Source organism: Netta rufina, assembly GCF_964035555.1.
Source record: "Netta rufina genome assembly, chromosome: 22".
Taxonomy (NCBI): Eukaryota; Metazoa; Chordata; class Aves; order Anseriformes; family Anatidae; genus Netta; species Netta rufina.
Window position 1 is genome coordinate 1,844,913 of NC_140146.1, and position 16,820 is coordinate 1,861,732.

Below are 16,820 nucleotides of genomic sequence, written 5' to 3' on the forward strand. Positions count from 1 at the left end.
CTTAATTTCCTAACTCAGAACCTACACCTCCTGAATCAGTTTCCTGGGGTTTTCATTCAGAAGGGGTTTCCCTGCATACCATGAGGTTTCTAGTCGTTTTCGGGAGCGAACGGCGTCGGGGAGGAGAAAGGCATGGTCACCTTCCTCTAACCCTGACTTTGTGGATGATAATGCTGAGCATGACTGCTGTAGCCCTTCTCTGCTGCTTCTTTTACTTCTGAAGACTAACATGGGCCAGGCTGGTTGTGCTACAACCTGTCTGTGCAGCCTGCTGTCCTTGGGAATGCTGTGTTCCCTTCTCCGTGCTCCAGTCCCCGTGTCATGCAAGCAGAGGAAAGCAGCCGGCTCCGTCAGGCGTGCCGTAGGGACCATTGCTTCACGGGCTGGCTCCGTGTCTGCCCTTACAGCTGAGCAAGCATCTTCCTGGGACCCAGTTGCAGGGAAAAAGGCGGTGCTGAGCACTGTGGGGAACCCTGTCTGCCTGGCTGAGCCTGCTGTCCCAGCCCTGGGGAACTTCTGATGAACAAGGGGGGCTTCTGACAGTGCATGTGCAGCCATTTGGTGTAACATGCTGCTGATCTCCGTGCCTCCACTCAAGGTGGAGGTGCCTGTGACCATTGGGATGGGAACATTGCTCCCCGTGCTTGTTAGCAGAGCTAAGGAGTCATGGCAGCTTGACCACACAAGCCCAATACCACGGTAGGTGCAGTTATTTCCACTTAACTTCCCCTGGGCACTTTAGCTGCTGTCATCTTGCAAAGGAGTGCCATGGCCCCAAGACCCCTTGGTTCTTTCCTGGGGATTCTTCCTCTAATTCCTGATCCAGATGCAGGCTCCTGAGTGACCGAGCTGTTATTTCCAAGCATTTTCTAAATTGCAGCGATGTTTTGTACCCTGGTCTCTGTCCTGCCCTGCAAGGAGCCTGCTGTCTGCAGCAATCTTTGAAGTGCTAAGCGGAGCCAACGGGGCTCTGCTGGTGCTGGGGTTGGTGCCTCTGGGAGCAGCGGGGAGACTACTTGGTGCCTTGAGACCCCAGCACGCAGCTTTGCTTTATTTGACATGATTCAGTTCTTACAGGGTGCCCTGGCTGATGCTAATCCCACTTTTCCCTTCTTGTCTTTGCAGATGGAGATCTCACAGACACGCTCAGCTGCCCACGTTCTACTGCCTCAGAGGCAAATGGCAGCAAGGCCTCCATGAAAAGCCCAACGCAGCGCTATAACCCCTTCAATGAGGAAAAAGCTGACACGCTGTCCTCCACTGAGACCACCCCAGTGCACACGGCTTCCCAGGAGAAGGCAGAAGCTACCCCTGAAGGAACAGACCAGTCCGAGAGCTGCACAGAGCTAGAGGTCATCAGGTGGGGACAGAGCTTCCTGGCCTAGAAACACACCCTCCAGAGTCATCTGTCACTAGGGACTGGTGATGTGTCACCCCCTTCTAGCCCAGCAGAGACATTATCTGTTATGCAGCCTTCATAAAATCAGGAGGCAGTGGGTTTTTTTGTTTTGTTTTTAATTCTAGACACCAGGTGGTCCTCTGTAAGTGTTAGCAGGGCTGGTTCCTTGGGGCTGTAGAGCTACAGACTGGCTCAGCAGAAACACCTTTGCCCAACAGTCTGTATTAGAGAGCTCAAAGGACTCTGTGGGCTTTTATTGTAAGCTTTCTCCAGTGGGTGGCAGGTTTGCAGTAACTCTGGGTCTTAGATCTTCCATCCTTCCTCTTGTTTGTCAATAAGCTGGGGCTAAACCTGTTGGGGGAGATGTGTCCACAGACCTGTTGGCCGGTATTTGACTCCTCGCAGAGGAGAGCCTTAGGGGTCCCTCTGAGCCCTTAAACCTAGACAAAAAGTACAAGGCTCTGTCTGCTTATGCCTGGGGATGGAGGCACCCCAAAACCAGCTCAGCAGGCCTGTGCTTTGGTCTCATGCCTGTTTTTCCTGGGAGGTGCAGAGCAGACATCTGTGAGATGAGGTACATTGCACCCTGTGCTCTGGCAGACATGTGGGAAGGGAGCCACACCGTGCTTGCTTCCCAAACAAGAGGACCGCAGTGCGAAGTGACCTGGCAGCAGCTTGGTGCTGTGGAAGGCCCGAGTATTTCCTGGTGTGCCATTCGTTTACAGCGGGCTGCAGGCTGCATCTCCCTCTTCTGGCAGCCGGGGACATGGCATTCCCACATCCTCTTTCTCCAGAACCCTTCTCCCCCCCCAGTGTCCTGTTCTCAGTGATTCCCCCCTCACCAGTTCAGCTCTGTATCCACTTGTGATGCGTTTTGCAGCTAAAGGAAACCCAAGGTGCATCCAGCAAGGGAATGCCTCTCTTCTTTCTTTAAATAGGTGGGAAACTGTCTCCATACCTTGTGGTGTGTCTGCCTTCCTTGTGACGGCTGGCATGGAGACTGAGGCAGTGGGGCTCTGTGTGGCTGCACACTGAGCAATGTTCTTGATATGCAAGTTTCTCTGTGATAGGGAAAATTGCAGAGGAAGATTGTTGAAAAAGGGTAGGACCCTGGACCACTACCTGTGTTTTGCACGGCCTAAGCAGACAAAGACAAGTGATATTTGTGCTGGTCTTTCACCATGCAGGTTAGCCAAGAAAAAGAAAACAGGCAAGAAGAAGAAAGCAAAGCCAGAGGAGCCAACAAACACACCTGTGCCCACAGTGCCCAAGACCAGCACGCAGCAGGCCAGTGGAGACAGCGGCGTGAATGGGCTGAGCGACAGAGAAGACTCCCAGAGGGATGACGGTCCTGCTGGCCCGGCTGGGGAGCCGAGCCCGGGTGGGCAGGAGGAGGGTCGTGAGCGCTCTGCCCTCAGCCAGCTGGCTTTGCGCATCCCTGAGATGAAGGACACGTCCATGGAGAGCGTGGGGCAGCCGCTGAGCAAGGTGATGGACAGGCTCAATGGGCAGCTGGACCCGGGCGGCTGGAACGCCCCCCTCGAGCCCCCCGGGCAGTCCTTTCGGACTGGCACGCCAGGGGAGACCCCAGATGGATCGTCCTCTGGCGACTTTAGTGAGGGGATTTCAGCCCCCATGGACTTCTACCGCTTTACCGTTGAGAGTCCAAACGCTGCTGCACCAGGTGGTGGCCACCATGACACTCCAGGGCCTGGCCAACCGCCACATGTTTCTGGTAGCCCTGAGGCTCCTGAAGAAGAAGAAAGCGGAGAGAGAGAAGCAGTTGGGGCAGTAGAAGAGTCTGGAGGGGTGAGCGTTGAACCCCAAAGTGGTCATACAGCCCCCACCAATCCTGAGGCTGTCCGTGAGCAGAAGAAGGAGCAGCCCAGCCCTTCCCTGAGCAGCGCTGAGGACTCTGGGGTGGAGGAAGGTCAGGGCAGCCCTTCAGAGCTGACTCACCCTTCAGAGTTCAGGTGAGGATGGGTTTGCTCAGCTCAATGTACGGAGTCCATGCGAGCACAGAGTGCGTCTTCCAAACATGAACAACTGCCAGTGCTCAAGCTGGTGCTTTTCTCTTTGCCCTCTGTTTGGGAGGGCAAAACCCATATTTTTCCAGGATAAAGATGATGCTTAAGGGGTCACAAGGTGATGGTCGTGGCCTTAGGGGACAACAGATGCCCTAATAATGCACAAGTTCACTAAGGAAGGGGATTTGCCCTTCCTGGACCTGCCCAGCCCTACAATCTGTGTCCGTCCTTCAGCCTCTTCTGTCTCTCTTCACAGGGTGGATAACAACCATCTGCTCCTGCTGATGATCCATGTCTTTCGGGAGAACGAGGAACAGTTGTTCAGGGTAAGGTGGGCACAACTAGGGTGGGGACCCTGATCGATCTCCTGCAGAGGGCCTGCTCTACCTGTGTTAGCTGTGTGCTGAGAACTCCTCTCTCCACGCAGATGATCCGAATGAGCACCGGGCACATGGAGGGGAACTTGCAGCTGATCTACGTCCTGCTGACAGATTGCTATGTGTACCTGATCCGGAAAGGTATCCCACTGGACTCTACTCATTGGGGCTGCTACAGCAGCCTGCAGGACTCTCAATTTAGCTGGGACATAACCCCTGGGAGGCCTGGGACTGAGGGCTGGAGGGAGCGAGGCTCACTTGCCTGATTCATGGCTTGCTCAGTGATTAGGGCTTCGTAACATCTGTTTAATATCTTTGTCAGTGACATTGACAGTGGGATAGTATGCACCCATGGCAGGTTTTCTGATGGCACCAAGTTGTGTGGTGCAGTCCACATGCTGGAGGGAAGAGATGCCACCTAGAGGGACCTGGGCAGGGCTGAGAGATTGGCCTGTGCAAGCCTCATGAGGTTCAGCAAGGCCAGCACAAGGTCCTGCATCTGGGCTGGGGCAATCCCAAGCATAAATACAGGCTGGGCAGAGAATGGTTTGAGAGCAGAATGGATTGGGGCTGGTGCTTGACAAGAACTTCAGTGGGAGCCAGCAATGTGCGTGTGCAGCCCAGAAAGCCAACCGTACCTTGGGCTGCATCAAAAGCAGCAGGGCGAGGGAGGGGATTGTCCCCCTCTGCTCTGCTCTCGTGAGACCCCACCTGGAGCACTGTGTTCAGCTCTGGAGCCCCCAGCACAGGAAGGACATGGGTGTGTTGGAGTGAGTCCGGAGGAGGCCACAAAGATGATCAAGGGGCTGGAGCACCTCTCCTGTGAGGACAGGCTGAGGGAGCTGGGGTTCAGCATGGAGAAGAGAAGGCTCTGGGCAGACCTTACAACGGCCTGCCAGTACCGAAACGGGGCTACAGGAAAGCTGGGGAGGGACTGTCAGGGGGTGTGGTGATAGGATAAGGGGTAGTTTAGATTAGAGATAAGGAAGAAATTTTGTACTATGAAGGTGGTGGGGCACTGGCACAGGTTGTCCAGAGAAGCTGTGGATTCCCCATCCCTGGAAGTGTTCAAGGCCAGGTTGGATGGGGCTTTGTGCAACCTGATCTAGTGGGAGGTAGCATGGAGGGTTGGAATCTTTAAGGTCCCTTCCAACCCAAACCATTCTATAACTCATCAGTCCTTGCCAGTTCCCTCATGTCCCCAGGAGCAATGGCAGTAACAGCAAGGAGCTCTGTTTAACTTGTCCCCCAGGAAGCCCTGGGACGCGTGCCCTGCAGCTCTGTGCTGCTGGGGCCGTGGCTGGGCTTGCAGGTCCATCGCTGCTGCTGTGCAGTGGCCTGGATGCAGGCAGCGCAGGGCTCCTTTGCCCCCATTCATGCTGCTCTTTGTCTCTGTGCCAGGGGCAGCGGAGAAGCCGTACATGGTGGAGGAGGCTGTTTCCTACAATGAGCTCGACTACATTTCTGTGAGTGCTGGGGGGGGAAGCAGGGGGAGAGCAGCGGTCAGTGCCCACCTCTCTGGCTGTAGAGATGTCAGCAGCAACATGGTGGGGTGTTTCTGTGGGGCTCTCTGTCCATGGGGAGTGTTTTGGCCAGTGAGTTCCTGAGATACAGAGAGCTAAAAGTGCTCCCCCATCACATGCCCCCTCTGTGGATGCCCAGCTTGTTTGTGTCTCTGCATGGGCAGCAGAGCAGCTGCTGACCTCCTTCCCTGGGGCCAGGATGCCAGGTTCAGCCCTGCTTCACTACCCTTTGTCCTCCGTCTCGCTTCCTTAACCGGTCGTATGTGGCGCAGGTTGGGCTGGATCAGCAGACGGTGACCCTGGTGTGCACCAATCGGAGGAAGCAGTTCCTGCTCGACACCGCGGACGTGGCTCTCACAGAGTAAGTGGGTACCACACGGCGAGCCGTGACACCTTCCTCCCAGGGCGTGGGAGCACAAGAGACTCCTATAACACCCCCTCACAACAAATGTCCTACAACCAGCAGGGATTTGGGGTTTGTTTTGTTGCCACTAGCCTTTCTTCGCCTTACTGGTTGAGGGAGGTGACTTGCATGGTCATACTGAGGTCTGGGTTCGGGATGGGTGTCCATCCCCCAGCTGTCTCACCCATCTTCCCGAAGCTCAGACCTTGCAGCCAGTTGTCTTTGGTCTGTAAGCTGATTTCCAGACCTTTCAGTCTGGAAGACCAGAGCTCCACATGAAAGGGGAACCACTTTGGCATCAGAGCATGTGAAGTAGATGAGGGGCTGTCTGCCCTGGCCTAATCAGGGATCTGTCTCCCTCTCAGGTTCTTTCTGGTCTCCTTGAAGTCAGCCATGATCAAGGGGTGCCGAGAGCCCCCCTACCCCAGTATCCTCACCGATGCCACCATGGAGAAGCTGGCACTTGCAAAATTCGTGGCCCAGGAGTCCAAGTGCGAGGTGAGTTTGGCTGTCACGGCTGTCTCCAAACATGGTGCAGTGTCACACTAAACACCCTGGAGAACAAGTCTGGGGGGGCCTGGAGAACAAGTCCTACGAGGAGCGGCTGAGGGAGCTGGGCTTGTTCAGCCTGGAGAAGAGGAGGCTCAGGGGTGACCTTATCGCTCTTTTTAGGTACCTCAAGGGAGGCTGTAGCGAGGTGGGGGTTGGCCTGTTCTCCCACGTGCCTGGTGACAGGACGAGGGGGAATGGGCTTAAGTTGAGCCAGGGGAGTTTTAGGTTAGATGTTAGGAAGAACTTCTTCACTGAAAGGGTTGTTAGACATTGGAACAGGCTGCCCAGGGAAGTGGTGGAGTCACCATCCCTGGAAGTCTTCAAAAGACGTTTAGATGTAGAGCTTAGGGATATGGTTTAGTGGAGGGCTGTTAGCGTTAGGTTGGAGGTTGGACTCGATGACCTTGAGGTCTCTTCCAACCTAGAAATTCTGTGATTCTGTGTGATTCTGTGACCCTCCCATTCACATCTCTGCCTGTCTCTCGCAGGCCTGCGATGTGGTGGTGCGTTTCTACGGCCTTGTTCACTGGGAGGACCCCATGGATGAGGCACTGGGACCCTCTGCCAATAGCTACACCTCTGCTGAAAACACGGTCACGAAGGATGGCATCCTGCACTACAAGGCAGGCACCTCGTACCTGGGCAAAGAGCAGTGGAAGACCTGCTTCGTGGTGCTCAGGTGGGTGCCGAGGCCACGGGTGGAGGCTGGAGTTGGTTGGGGCTCATTGGAGAAGACATTAGACCCGTTTGATGTTGCTGCAAACTCCTGCTGCCCAGGAGCAGCTTGGGAGGAGGACAGAGCCCATCTCAGCACCTGGGAGGCTGAGATGAAGCCCCCCATTGTGGCTGCTGCCAGCAGGAACACAACCCCGTGGGGCTATGTGTGTAGAGGGCTAGGCAGGAGTGGCTGTGGGACCAGCAGAGCTGAGCTGCCTCCAGTGACCATCTTTCATCTTCCTAAATGGCAGCAATGGGATCTTGTACCAGTACCCCGACCGCACCGACGTCACGCCTTTGCTCTCCATCAACATGGGGTAAGTAGCTGGTGGGTTATAGTGCCCAGGCTCGGCAGGGCTCCGCAGGATCTGGGATCAGTAGCTCCTTGGGATGTTCAGGGAGGTGCTTTGGGGCAGAGGGTGATATAGGCCATGCTGCAGGACGTTTGCATGTCAGTGGCTGGGTAGCAGGACTCCCTGCTCCTGGATGCACGCAGATTCCTGCTTGGATTAGGGTTGATGCATGCAGCTGGAGATGGGCTCATTTCCTCCTGCTTTTTACGTGCCAAGCTGCCTGTTTGCTGGGGAGCTGGCCTCTGAAGGGCTGAGATCCTCCTCCAACAGCTACACTGAGACACCTGCACCAAACTCAGCTCTGGCTCTACTACAATGTGTAGAGATGGAGGCCATCCTTGGAGCAACCACAAGGGATGTGGCAGATGGGAAGGCAGCCCCTGCAGAGAACGGGGGTGGTAGACAGCACCGGGAGGGCGGGTGGAGGCAGGGGCTGCTATTAGGATAGTGCTGGCTGGTCCGTCCTGCTGATCTCCGTCCTCTCTCCCAGCGGTGAGCAGTGCGGGGGATGCCGGCGCTCCAACACCACCGACCGGCCCCACTCCTTCCAGGTGATCCTGACCGACCGGCCCTCCCTGGAGCTGAGCGCCGACAACGAGGAGGACATGGCAGACTGGATGCAGTACTTCTGCCAGGCTGTCTCCAAAGGGGTGAGCCGGGGATTGGCCGCAGGCGTGGGCAGATCGACCCCTCCTTCACCCGGAGCCCCTTTGGGCTCAGCCTCCATGGCTCTTCCCATCATAGGGAATCCAGATCCCCAGGATGGCAAAGCTCAGCCTGAGCACAGCCAGGGTGGAGATGCGGAAGGGACCAGGGAGTGATGTTTTGGGGTCCAGAGGGGGCAGTTTTCTCCTGAGCCAGGAGGGCTTTCCCTCACCAGAGGCACAGGGCCCCTTCCTGCCAGGTTTTAACTCCCCTTCCCCACCCTGTGCAGGTGATCCCCCAGGGTGTTGCCCCTACACCCTGTGTCCCCTGCTGCCTTGTACTGACGGACCAGAAGGCCTTCACATGCCACGAGGACTGCCAGACAAGCTTCTTCCGCTCACTGGGCACCATGGAGCTGACAGACATCACTGCCATCTCCACAGAGGCCGGCAAGGAGTACTGTATCCTGGTGAGTGTGGTGCTCAGGGGCTGGCCCTGCGCTGGGCTAGGACTGTGGTAGTAACACCTGGTTTCTCTCTCGGTGTTCAGGAGTTTGCTCAGGACCGCAAGCAGTTCCTGCCCCCCTGGGTGCTCTATTTTAGTTGCACTACAGAACTGGAGAGGTTCCTCTCGGCGCTGAACGCTGCGTGGAGGAACATCTACCAGGTGAGTGTGCGAGGCTGTCACACCCTTCCTACAGCAGCAGGGCAAGTGGGGACCGTGTGCTCTGAGGAAGGTGTGGGTGAATTTTTCCCTGCCTATAGGCAGAGCAAACCCAGCCTTCCTGCGAGAGACAGGAGAGCCACAAAGCTGTGTCTGTGTAACCACGGGATGTGGGATTTAGAGCAGGGGAAATGTTGGAGGCCCCCAACAAGCCAGGCCATGAGCATCCAGCACTGACAAAGGAAGTGGGAAAGAAGATGGGTCGGCCCTGTCCCCCTCTGTCCCCAGTATTCATGACACAGAGGACTTTTTGTGTCTGGTTTTGAGGCGGCTTTGTAATGAGGGGGAAGAGCTTTGGTTTATCCGTGCCTGACTGCTCTGCACATTTCAGGTCGACCTCCTGCACAAGGCCATTCTGGATGCCACTGTCAAGAAGAAGTGCGAGGACGCTCAGAGCCTCATCAACAGCGCCTGGCAGCGCAGCGACAGCCTGTGCCGCGGACGAGCGGAGCGGGACCCCTGGTGTTAGCCCTGGCAGGGGCAGGACAGCTGGTGGGACGCCCTGAGGCGCTTTCAGAGAGCGGGCACAGCACGGAGCCTGTAACCATCTGCCCTGTGGCCAACTGGCACCCCAAACCCTCCCGCCATCGCTCAGTCCCCACCAGCAACGTGCCTGCAGGTGAGGATCCTGCACCCCATCCCCGCCACACTCTGCCTGGAGCCGGGGACGTGCAGCACATTGTCGGTGCCGCCGCAGGGAGAGGCACGTGGTGACCAGACACTTCGCCATGCTGGAGCCGAGGCCAAGCTTGGCCTCTTTCCCTGTACACCCTGCACCCTGCTCGTCATCCGTCTGCCACGGGGCAAAATAATTTGCCTTTCAAGGAATACCGTACTGGTAGGGAGGGCAGGGTGGGAGCGGGGTGGGCTGGGGTTGGGCACCCACCTCTCGCAGCAGGAGTGGCAGTCAGCGAGGCTTTGTTCATTTTAGAACAGGGTAGGTGGCGGACGTGACGAGACAGGAACACTAAATCACTACCGTGCATGTTTTCTCCTTGCTAATACAATCACCACGTACGGCACCGCTTCGTCTCCTCCTTCCCAGCCCACCTCCGGGCATGGGAACATCTCACCTGGAGCTGGTGCATCCAGACATCACTGTGCTGAGGCTGAGATCTGAGGTGGCGGGCAGGGAACGATGGGAAAGGAAGAGGGAATGGGGCCAAAAGTTTGGCTTTGAATATCGTGGCTGTTTACAAGCGGTACGGTTTTAGGAGATGGCAGAGGCTGGCTCAAGGCTTGGACATGTACTTGGACAAAACCCAGCCAGCCCCACGTGCCGAGGGAGAGAAGGGATCGAGTCCCGTGTTCTTCAAATGTCCTAAGGGCTGTTGTTGTCCTGCCTGGGGCTCTTGGCTCACTTCATCCACCACCGAGGGAGCAGAGGCAGCAGCCCTGTGCTGGACCCATCCCCCTGCCCTCTGCAGTGAGCCCCTTGGGGCACTGTTTGAGCTTTTAAACAATAATACAGAGATCTCATGTAATATATGTTCACAAAGCCTTTTTTCTGGGAGGAAACGTATGTGACTGAATGTATCTGTATATACATCTGCTTCCTGTCCCCCTCCCCAAATAAATGTTCATTGGTAACTCGGACCTGGCCCTGCGCCCTGTGGCTGCCTGGGGTCCCCTCGCGTTCCTCCTCGGGGCGATTTTTGAGCTGCGTTTTGGCTTGATGGAGGGAGCCGGAGGCGCTGCGGCAGGGGAGGAGGAAGAGGAGGATGGCGAGGAAGGGGCCGAGCCCCCAGCGGCTTTAACCGTGCGCCGAGGCACCCCCCCAATAACCCCCTCGTTGGCCGCAAGGTGAAACCCAGCCCCGGCTGTAAAATCAGGGAGCGGGTGGTGGCGGGGCGCAGTGTCCCCTGCAGCCTTTTAGCCCCAAAAGCTCCGATTTCAGGTCCCAGCAGCAGGAGGGGGGCGAAGCCCCCGAGCCCCCGTCGCGGTCCCCAGCGGGGCCGTCCTGGTGCCCCCCCCGGTGCCCGTCCGGGGGGAAGGCGAGGGGCCGCCCCCGGACCCCCCCTCCCGGGCCTTAATTTTAATTCCCCGGCGTTTTGGGCGGATTTTTTTTTTTTTTTTCCCTCCCATTCGCGCCGCGTCACGCGGGGGGAGGGCACCCAGCGGGGATCTGGCTGCGGGGGGGGGGGCGCAGCGCCCGGCTGACCTCTGCCCTATATCCCGGCCCCAAACCGGGGGGCGGCGGCGGGGTGGGTGCGGACCCGAGGCGGGGGGGGGGGGGGGCTCGCCCAGGGGCGGTGCTCGGAGCCCCCCCCCGGTGCCCGCAGGGCGAGGAAGGTGGAGCCTGGCGCCGTCCCCGCGGCGGGCAGGTGCTGCATGGCGGCGGGCACCGGCACCCTCGCCCCCTTCCCCGCCGCCCTGCCCGAATTCCCCTGTCCCCCCCAAAGCAGAGCCCCCGGCCCCCAGGGCTCCCCGGCCGGGGGGGTTCCTCCGGCGGCCGACCTGGTGCTGGGGGCCGCGGCCGGCTGCATGGCCTGCGTGCTCACCAACCCGCTGGAGGTGGTCAAGACGCGGCTGCAGCTGCAGGGCGAGCTGCGCGCCCCCGGCACCTACCCCCGGCCCTACCGGGGCGTGCTGCGGGCGGCGGGGGCCGTCTGCAGGGCCGACGGGCTGCGGGGGCTGCAGAAGGGCCTGGCCGCCGGCCTCCTCTACCAGGGGCTGATGAACGGAGTCCGCTTCTACTGCTACTCCTGCGCCCTGGCCGCCGGCTGGACGGGGTGGCCCGGTGGCACCGTGGTCGCCGGGGCGGTGGCCGGGGCCGTGGGGGCCTTCGTGGGCAGCCCCGCGTACCTGGTGAGTGCTGTGGGGGGGCGGCAGAGCTGCCCGGGGGGGGTTGGGGGGCTGGGGAGCCCCCCCCCCGGATCCTTGAGCATCCCAGCTCTGCATGTCCCCTGTCCTTGTCCCGGCTCGGCTTTGTCCCCGAAACGGAGGGGCTGCGTTGTGTGTGCTCAGCATCCCCGCTGTCCCCATCCAAGGGTTGCCCCCGGCCCCTTGGTTTGTCACCCCCCCCTCCTCCTGGAAACCCTCACACAGAGCACCCACTGTAAGGAAATGTGGGTGCTTTCCCCCGTTTTGGGGGGTCTCTCCCTCTCTTGGGGCACAGAGCAGTCGCGGCTCAAAGGTGAGGGCACTGCAGGTGCCGACGGGGCCCTTTGCCCTGGGGCGGGAGGGGAAAGTGGGGTTTGAAGTCTGGGGAGAGGGGCACAGCTCTGCGCTCCCCAATACATCTGGGCACACAACATCTGCTGGAGGGGCTCAGATTGACCCCAAAAGCTGCTTTTTTGGCACTAAAGCGAGATGCTGAAGCCCCAGGAGGGATACCAAGCCCTTTCTAGTGTTTTAGCATAGGGGCAAGGGGGGAGGAGGGGAAATTTGTCACCTGCCGTCACCCGGTGTCACCGTCCCCGCAGGTCAAGACCCACCTCCAAGCCCAGACGCTGGCGGCCGTGGCCGTGGGCCACCAGCACAACCACGAGGTGAGCGGGGTCGGGGTCAGGAGACACGAACCGGCGGCACTCCTGCCATGCGCACACCGGCAGCAGGGAGGTGGGGGGGTGACATGGATTATTTTGGCCAGCGGCTATTTAAAGCTGCTGTTTGGCAGCTCGACCCACACGGGTGCTATAAATAAACAGCGCGGGCTGCGAGGTGGCGCTCAGAAATAATTCACGTGACATTTGTGGGGTGCAGCGACACCAGGCCCAGTGCCACCCGTGTGGTCCCCGCGGTGGCTTTGTGGGTGAAAGCCAAAGGGGTTTGGGTCCATCACCTTTCCCATTCACCCCAAATTTTGCCTCTTCCCAGAGCATCTCGGGTGCCTTCGAGAGCATCTACAGGCAGCACGGCGTGGCGGGGCTGTGGCGGGGGGTGACGGGCGCCGTGCCTCGCGTGGCCGTGGGCTCGGCCGCGCAGCTCGCCACCTTCGCCTCCGCCAAGGACTGGGTCTGCGAGCACCAGGTGAGTATCCAGCGATACTGCACCAGTATCCAGCAGGATCCTGCACCAGTATCCAGCACCGGTGAGATCCGGCATGCACCGGATCCGGCCCCCGAAATGCCTGGCTCGGCTGACGGCCGCCGCTTCCCGCAGTGGTTCGGGGAGGGCAGCTGGGCCGCGGTGCTGGCGGGGGGCATGGTGAGCGGCGTGGCCGTGGCGGTGACGATGACGCCTTTCGACGTGGTCAGCACTCGTCTCTACAACCAGCCTGTGGACGCCGACGGCGCGGTAAGGCCCTGTGGGGAATTCGGCTTTTTTTCACCCCAGGATGCGTCCAGCGAGGAGCTGCAGCCGCCTCCTCTCTCCGCAGGGCAAGCTGTACCGGGGGTTTTGGGACTGCTTTGTGCAGATCTCCAGCAAGGAGGGGCTGCTGGGCTTGTACAAGGGCATCGGCGCTGTCTACCTCCGCCTCGGCCCCCACACCGTGCTCAGCCTCTTCTTTTGGGACGAGCTCAGGAAGATGGTGCAGCAGCAGCCGCCCCCTGGGCCATAGGAGCTGGCGGCGGTTAATAAAGGGATTTTTTTTTTTTTCTGTTTCGGTGGAGCTTCAGGGTCTTTGGGGGGCTGGGGCTGGGGGCTGGGATCCTGTGCGAGGCCTTCTCAGCACATCGGGCTGCAGGATTAGGCTGAGGGTTTGGCCAAATGCACCGAGCGGGGCCGGGAAGGATAGCAGCAATGCCGGGGGGGGCGAGGAAGGATGTGTGTGCTCCATTTCAAACCTTGCCGCTGCCCAAATTTCCCCTCCACGGGGGCTGGAGGTGCTGCCCGAGCCTGGCTGCGCCCAGCCTGGCGGCTCCGTCGGCAATGATTTACCAGCCCCGGGGAGCCTCCGCCCGCAGACCTTTGAGCCAGGGCCTGGCTGCGCCGCGGCTGCTCCGCACTGAGAAATGTTCTCCCTGGGGTCCTGGCTGCCGGCGTGGCCCGGGCTGGCGTGGGGCTGGGCTCTGCTGGATGCGCTGCTGCAAGGTGAGAGCCCGCGGGGCGGCACGGGGCCATGGGGATGGGGGGACACGGTGACCCCCTGCTGCTTGTCCCCACAGGGCTGGTTGGTGCCTGTGCTGTCTCGGTGCTCTGCAGCCTCCTGAAGGTTTATCTCTACATCCAGTGTCTGAAGTAAGCTCCCATCCCTCCCCCTGGGATTTGGTTTGGGGCTTCTCCTCTTGGGGCACCTGCTTTTGGGATCCATTTTTAGGAGCTGCTTTAAGCACCCATGGGTGGTGAAAGGGGACCCAGGGATGCTGGGGGCTGCGCCTTCCTCTCCCTCTCCCTGCTGTGGGCAACCCCATCCTGGTGTCCCCCTGCTGTCACCAGTGACCCGGCAAGGCAGGAGCTGAAGGCAGCAATCGGGGCACAGCGGCGGGCGCTGGAGCTGCTGCAGGTGCTGGTGCTGACGGGTGTCTTGGCGCTGGTGGGCTCCCGTGTGGCCGCGCTGGTGGTGCTCGAGTTCTCCCTGCGTGCCGTGTCCGCCCTCCTCTCCCTCAGTAAGGTGAGTGGGGCCGGGGAAACTGAGGCACGGCAGGGTGGGAGCCGCACAGCCCCTCACTGCTCACAGTGCCCTGCGGCACTGAGGAAGCTGTGCAGCACCCTGATGCTTTGCAGCCTCCATGGGGAGGATGGGGTTGAGTTTGGGAGGAAACCATGCATGGCTTTGCAATGGTGCAGCCCCTTGCTGCTCTGCAACTCCCACGGGGGCTGCAGGGGCTGGGCATGGCCCCTCACTGCGTCACAACACCCGTGGGCAGGGCAGGGGATGTGGCATGGAGGAGAACACACGTGGCTTTGCAGTGGCGCACCCTCTTGCTGCTTTGCAACACCCATGGGGAGGATGAGGGCTGCAGGCATGGGGAACGTGGGGGCTGCAGCACGGCGGAACCCAGCCAGGGCTCGGCACCCGCGTCTTCTCTCGCGGCTTTGCAACCTCGGCAGCTCCTGACGGCGCCGTCCCGCTCTCGCAGGGCACCCACAGCAGCCAGCTCCTCCTGCTGTGCCAGTACTCGCTGGGCTGCGGCGTGTCCTGCGGCCTCAGCTTCCTGCTGGAAGGGGCTCCCCACGGGACGAGCAACCTGGCGCTGGCGGCAGGCTTGGCGGGGCTGCTGGCCGTGCACGCCCGGCGCTTGGCGCTCCACACCTGCAGCCTCTACGAGCTGCACAGCCGGCAGCGCTACTGCGGCGTCTGCATGCTGCTCCTCACCGCCGGCCACCACATCCCCCGGCTGCTGCGCAAAGCCCTGGTCATCACCTTCACCGTGGCCGACTTGGCTGCCGTCTCCCTCATCAACCGCGATTTCCTCTCCACGGCGGAGGCCGTCCGCTTCTGGACGCCGCTCACCATCTGCTACACGCTGCTGGTCATCTACATGCAAGGTGAGGGGCGGGCGGCGTATCGTAGAGTCTTGGGGGAACCCAAATTTTGGGGACAACCCGGTGTTCAGGCCAGCCCCCATGGGGTTGCTTTGCAATACAGACCCCAAATTGTGGGGATCAACCAGCAAGGTTGTTCCCCCTTGGGGTGGTTCTGCCACATAGAGCCCAAGTTTTGGGGACAACACAACCAGGAGATCATTTGGGTTCCCAACAGTTTGGGGATGACCCAGCCAAGGAGGACATTTCCCCGTGGGGTGGCTTTGCAGGAGAGACCCTAAGTTCTGGGGACAAGCCAACTGGGAGGTCATTTGGGTCCCCCAGGTTTTGGAGATGACCCAAGTAGGAGGTCATTTGGGTCGCCCATATTTTTGGGATGACCCAACTAGGAGGATGATTCCCCATGGGGTGGCTTTGCAATAGCGACCCCAAAGAATCTGGGGACAATCCAACTGGGAGGTCATTTGGGTTCCCCAAATTTTGGGGATGACCCAATTGACACGTCATTTTCCCATGGGGTGTCTTTGCAATATGGATCCCAAATTTTGTGGATGGTGCTACCTGGAGGTCATACAGTTCCCTCTAAGGTTTTGGGAACAGACCAACCAGAAGGTCATTTGAGTCTCCCCATATTTTGGGGACAACCCAATCAGGAAGTCATTTGTTCCCCCAAATTTTGCAGATGACTCAACCAGGAGGACATTTCCCCATGGGGTGGTTTTGCAATAGGAACCCCAAAGGACAACCCAATTGGAATGTCATGTGGGTCCCTCAAATTTTGGAAATGACCCAGCCAGGAGGTCACTTGGGTCCCCCCCAAATTTTGGAAACAAGCCAACTGGGAGGTCATTTCCACATGGGATGCCTTTGCAATAAGGACCTCGTATTTGGGGGGTGACTCAACCAGGAGGTCACTTGAGTCCTCCAAGTTTTGGGGACAACCCAAAGTTGGATGAACTTCCTGCTGTGCCTGGTTGTGGACGAGGCCACCCTGACTCCGTGTCCCCGCAGAGGAGCAGCGGCCGAGCGCAGGCGGGCAGGCGGTCTACCAGACGGTGCTGGTGCGCATGGGCGGCCTCTTCATCCTCCTCCTCACCGTGGGCCGCTGGACAGACATCCTGCACGTCCTCCTCTCGCTGCTGGGCGAGCTCTGGTGCCTGCTCCGTGCCGGCGTCCTGCTGGAGGCGTGCCGGCGGCAGGTGAGTGCCCCCGACGCAGCCCCGAGGCCACGGTGAGGGGCTGGCGCCCGCCTTTCCACTTCTCTCCCCTTCGTCTCCCGTAGGATTGCACCCAGCAGGGATCGTCCTGAGAAGAAGGCGTAAGTGGGGATGAGAAATGTGGGGTGGCTTCACCCAGCTCCCCAAATTCTCCCCGCTGCGCTGGAGAGCCCCTGGTGGGGACCAAGGGAAGAGGGCTCCTGGAAGGTGCTCGACCCCATCCCGTTGGACACGTGGGGCTGGGGGGACGCTCACACGGCCCCTGTTTTTGGGGATGACCCCACAAGGCTGTGATGGTGCTGGGGGTTGGCTCCCTCCTCCTGCTCAGAACATGGGATTCTGATAGATATCCCTGTCCTCAGGGGGTGCATGGCCACGCCACCATGGTGTGGGGACCTCCAGGGCTTTATAAAGCACGGAAAATAAAGTGTTTGTTTTTTTCTTTCTTTTTTTTTTTTTCTTTTTTTTTTTTTCCAGCAAATGCCTGGGCAGAGCAAGCTGGGGGCCCATCA

General features: G+C 59.5%; 3 protein-coding genes across 9 annotated transcripts in view; all 3 read left to right on the forward strand.

The window, feature by feature from the left end:
• The window catches only part of PLEKHM2 (pleckstrin homology and RUN domain containing M2), a 30,443-nt gene extending 20,881 nt beyond the window's left edge, over positions 1 to 9,562 (forward strand). For all 7 annotated transcript variants that reach the window (XM_084300150.1, XM_084300155.1, XM_084300154.1 and 4 more), the window contains 13 exons: positions 1,126 to 1,360; positions 2,587 to 3,372; positions 3,683 to 3,752; positions 3,854 to 3,944; positions 5,205 to 5,269; positions 5,599 to 5,687; positions 6,095 to 6,227; positions 6,770 to 6,960; positions 7,250 to 7,315; positions 7,842 to 8,001; positions 8,286 to 8,465; positions 8,546 to 8,662; positions 9,051 to 9,562. In XM_084300150.1, coding sequence (XP_084156276.1) covers positions 1,126 to 1,360; positions 2,587 to 3,372; positions 3,683 to 3,752; positions 3,854 to 3,944; positions 5,205 to 5,269; positions 5,599 to 5,687; positions 6,095 to 6,227; positions 6,770 to 6,960; positions 7,250 to 7,315; positions 7,842 to 8,001; positions 8,286 to 8,465; positions 8,546 to 8,662; positions 9,051 to 9,188 — 2,321 coding nt within the window. In that variant the 3' untranslated portion in view covers positions 9,189 to 9,562. The remainder of the gene's footprint in view (positions 1 to 1,125; positions 1,361 to 2,586; positions 3,373 to 3,682; positions 3,753 to 3,853; positions 3,945 to 5,204; positions 5,270 to 5,598; positions 5,688 to 6,094; positions 6,228 to 6,769; positions 6,961 to 7,249; positions 7,316 to 7,841; positions 8,002 to 8,285; positions 8,466 to 8,545; positions 8,663 to 9,050) is intronic.
• Positions 9,563 to 11,050: 1,488 nt separating this feature from the next.
• SLC25A34 (solute carrier family 25 member 34) lies at positions 11,051 to 13,223 on the forward strand (the record flags this gene model as incomplete). Its single annotated transcript, XM_084300008.1, has 5 exons — positions 11,051 to 11,527; positions 12,145 to 12,210; positions 12,539 to 12,691; positions 12,824 to 12,958; positions 13,041 to 13,223. 5 exons carry the CDS (start codon positions 11,051 to 11,053, stop codon positions 13,221 to 13,223), a joined length of 1,014 nt encoding a protein of 337 aa, XP_084156134.1.
• A 394-nt stretch (positions 13,224 to 13,617) lies between these two features.
• TMEM82 (transmembrane protein 82) lies at positions 13,618 to 16,343 on the forward strand (the record flags this gene model as incomplete). The annotated part of the gene is made up of 5 exons (XM_084300081.1): positions 13,618 to 13,696; positions 13,771 to 13,843; positions 14,042 to 14,216; positions 14,686 to 15,094; positions 16,103 to 16,343. 5 exons carry the CDS (start codon positions 13,618 to 13,620, stop codon positions 16,324 to 16,326), a joined length of 960 nt encoding a protein of 319 aa, XP_084156207.1. The 3' UTR covers positions 16,327 to 16,343.
• Positions 16,344 to 16,820: the final 477 nt, after the last annotated feature.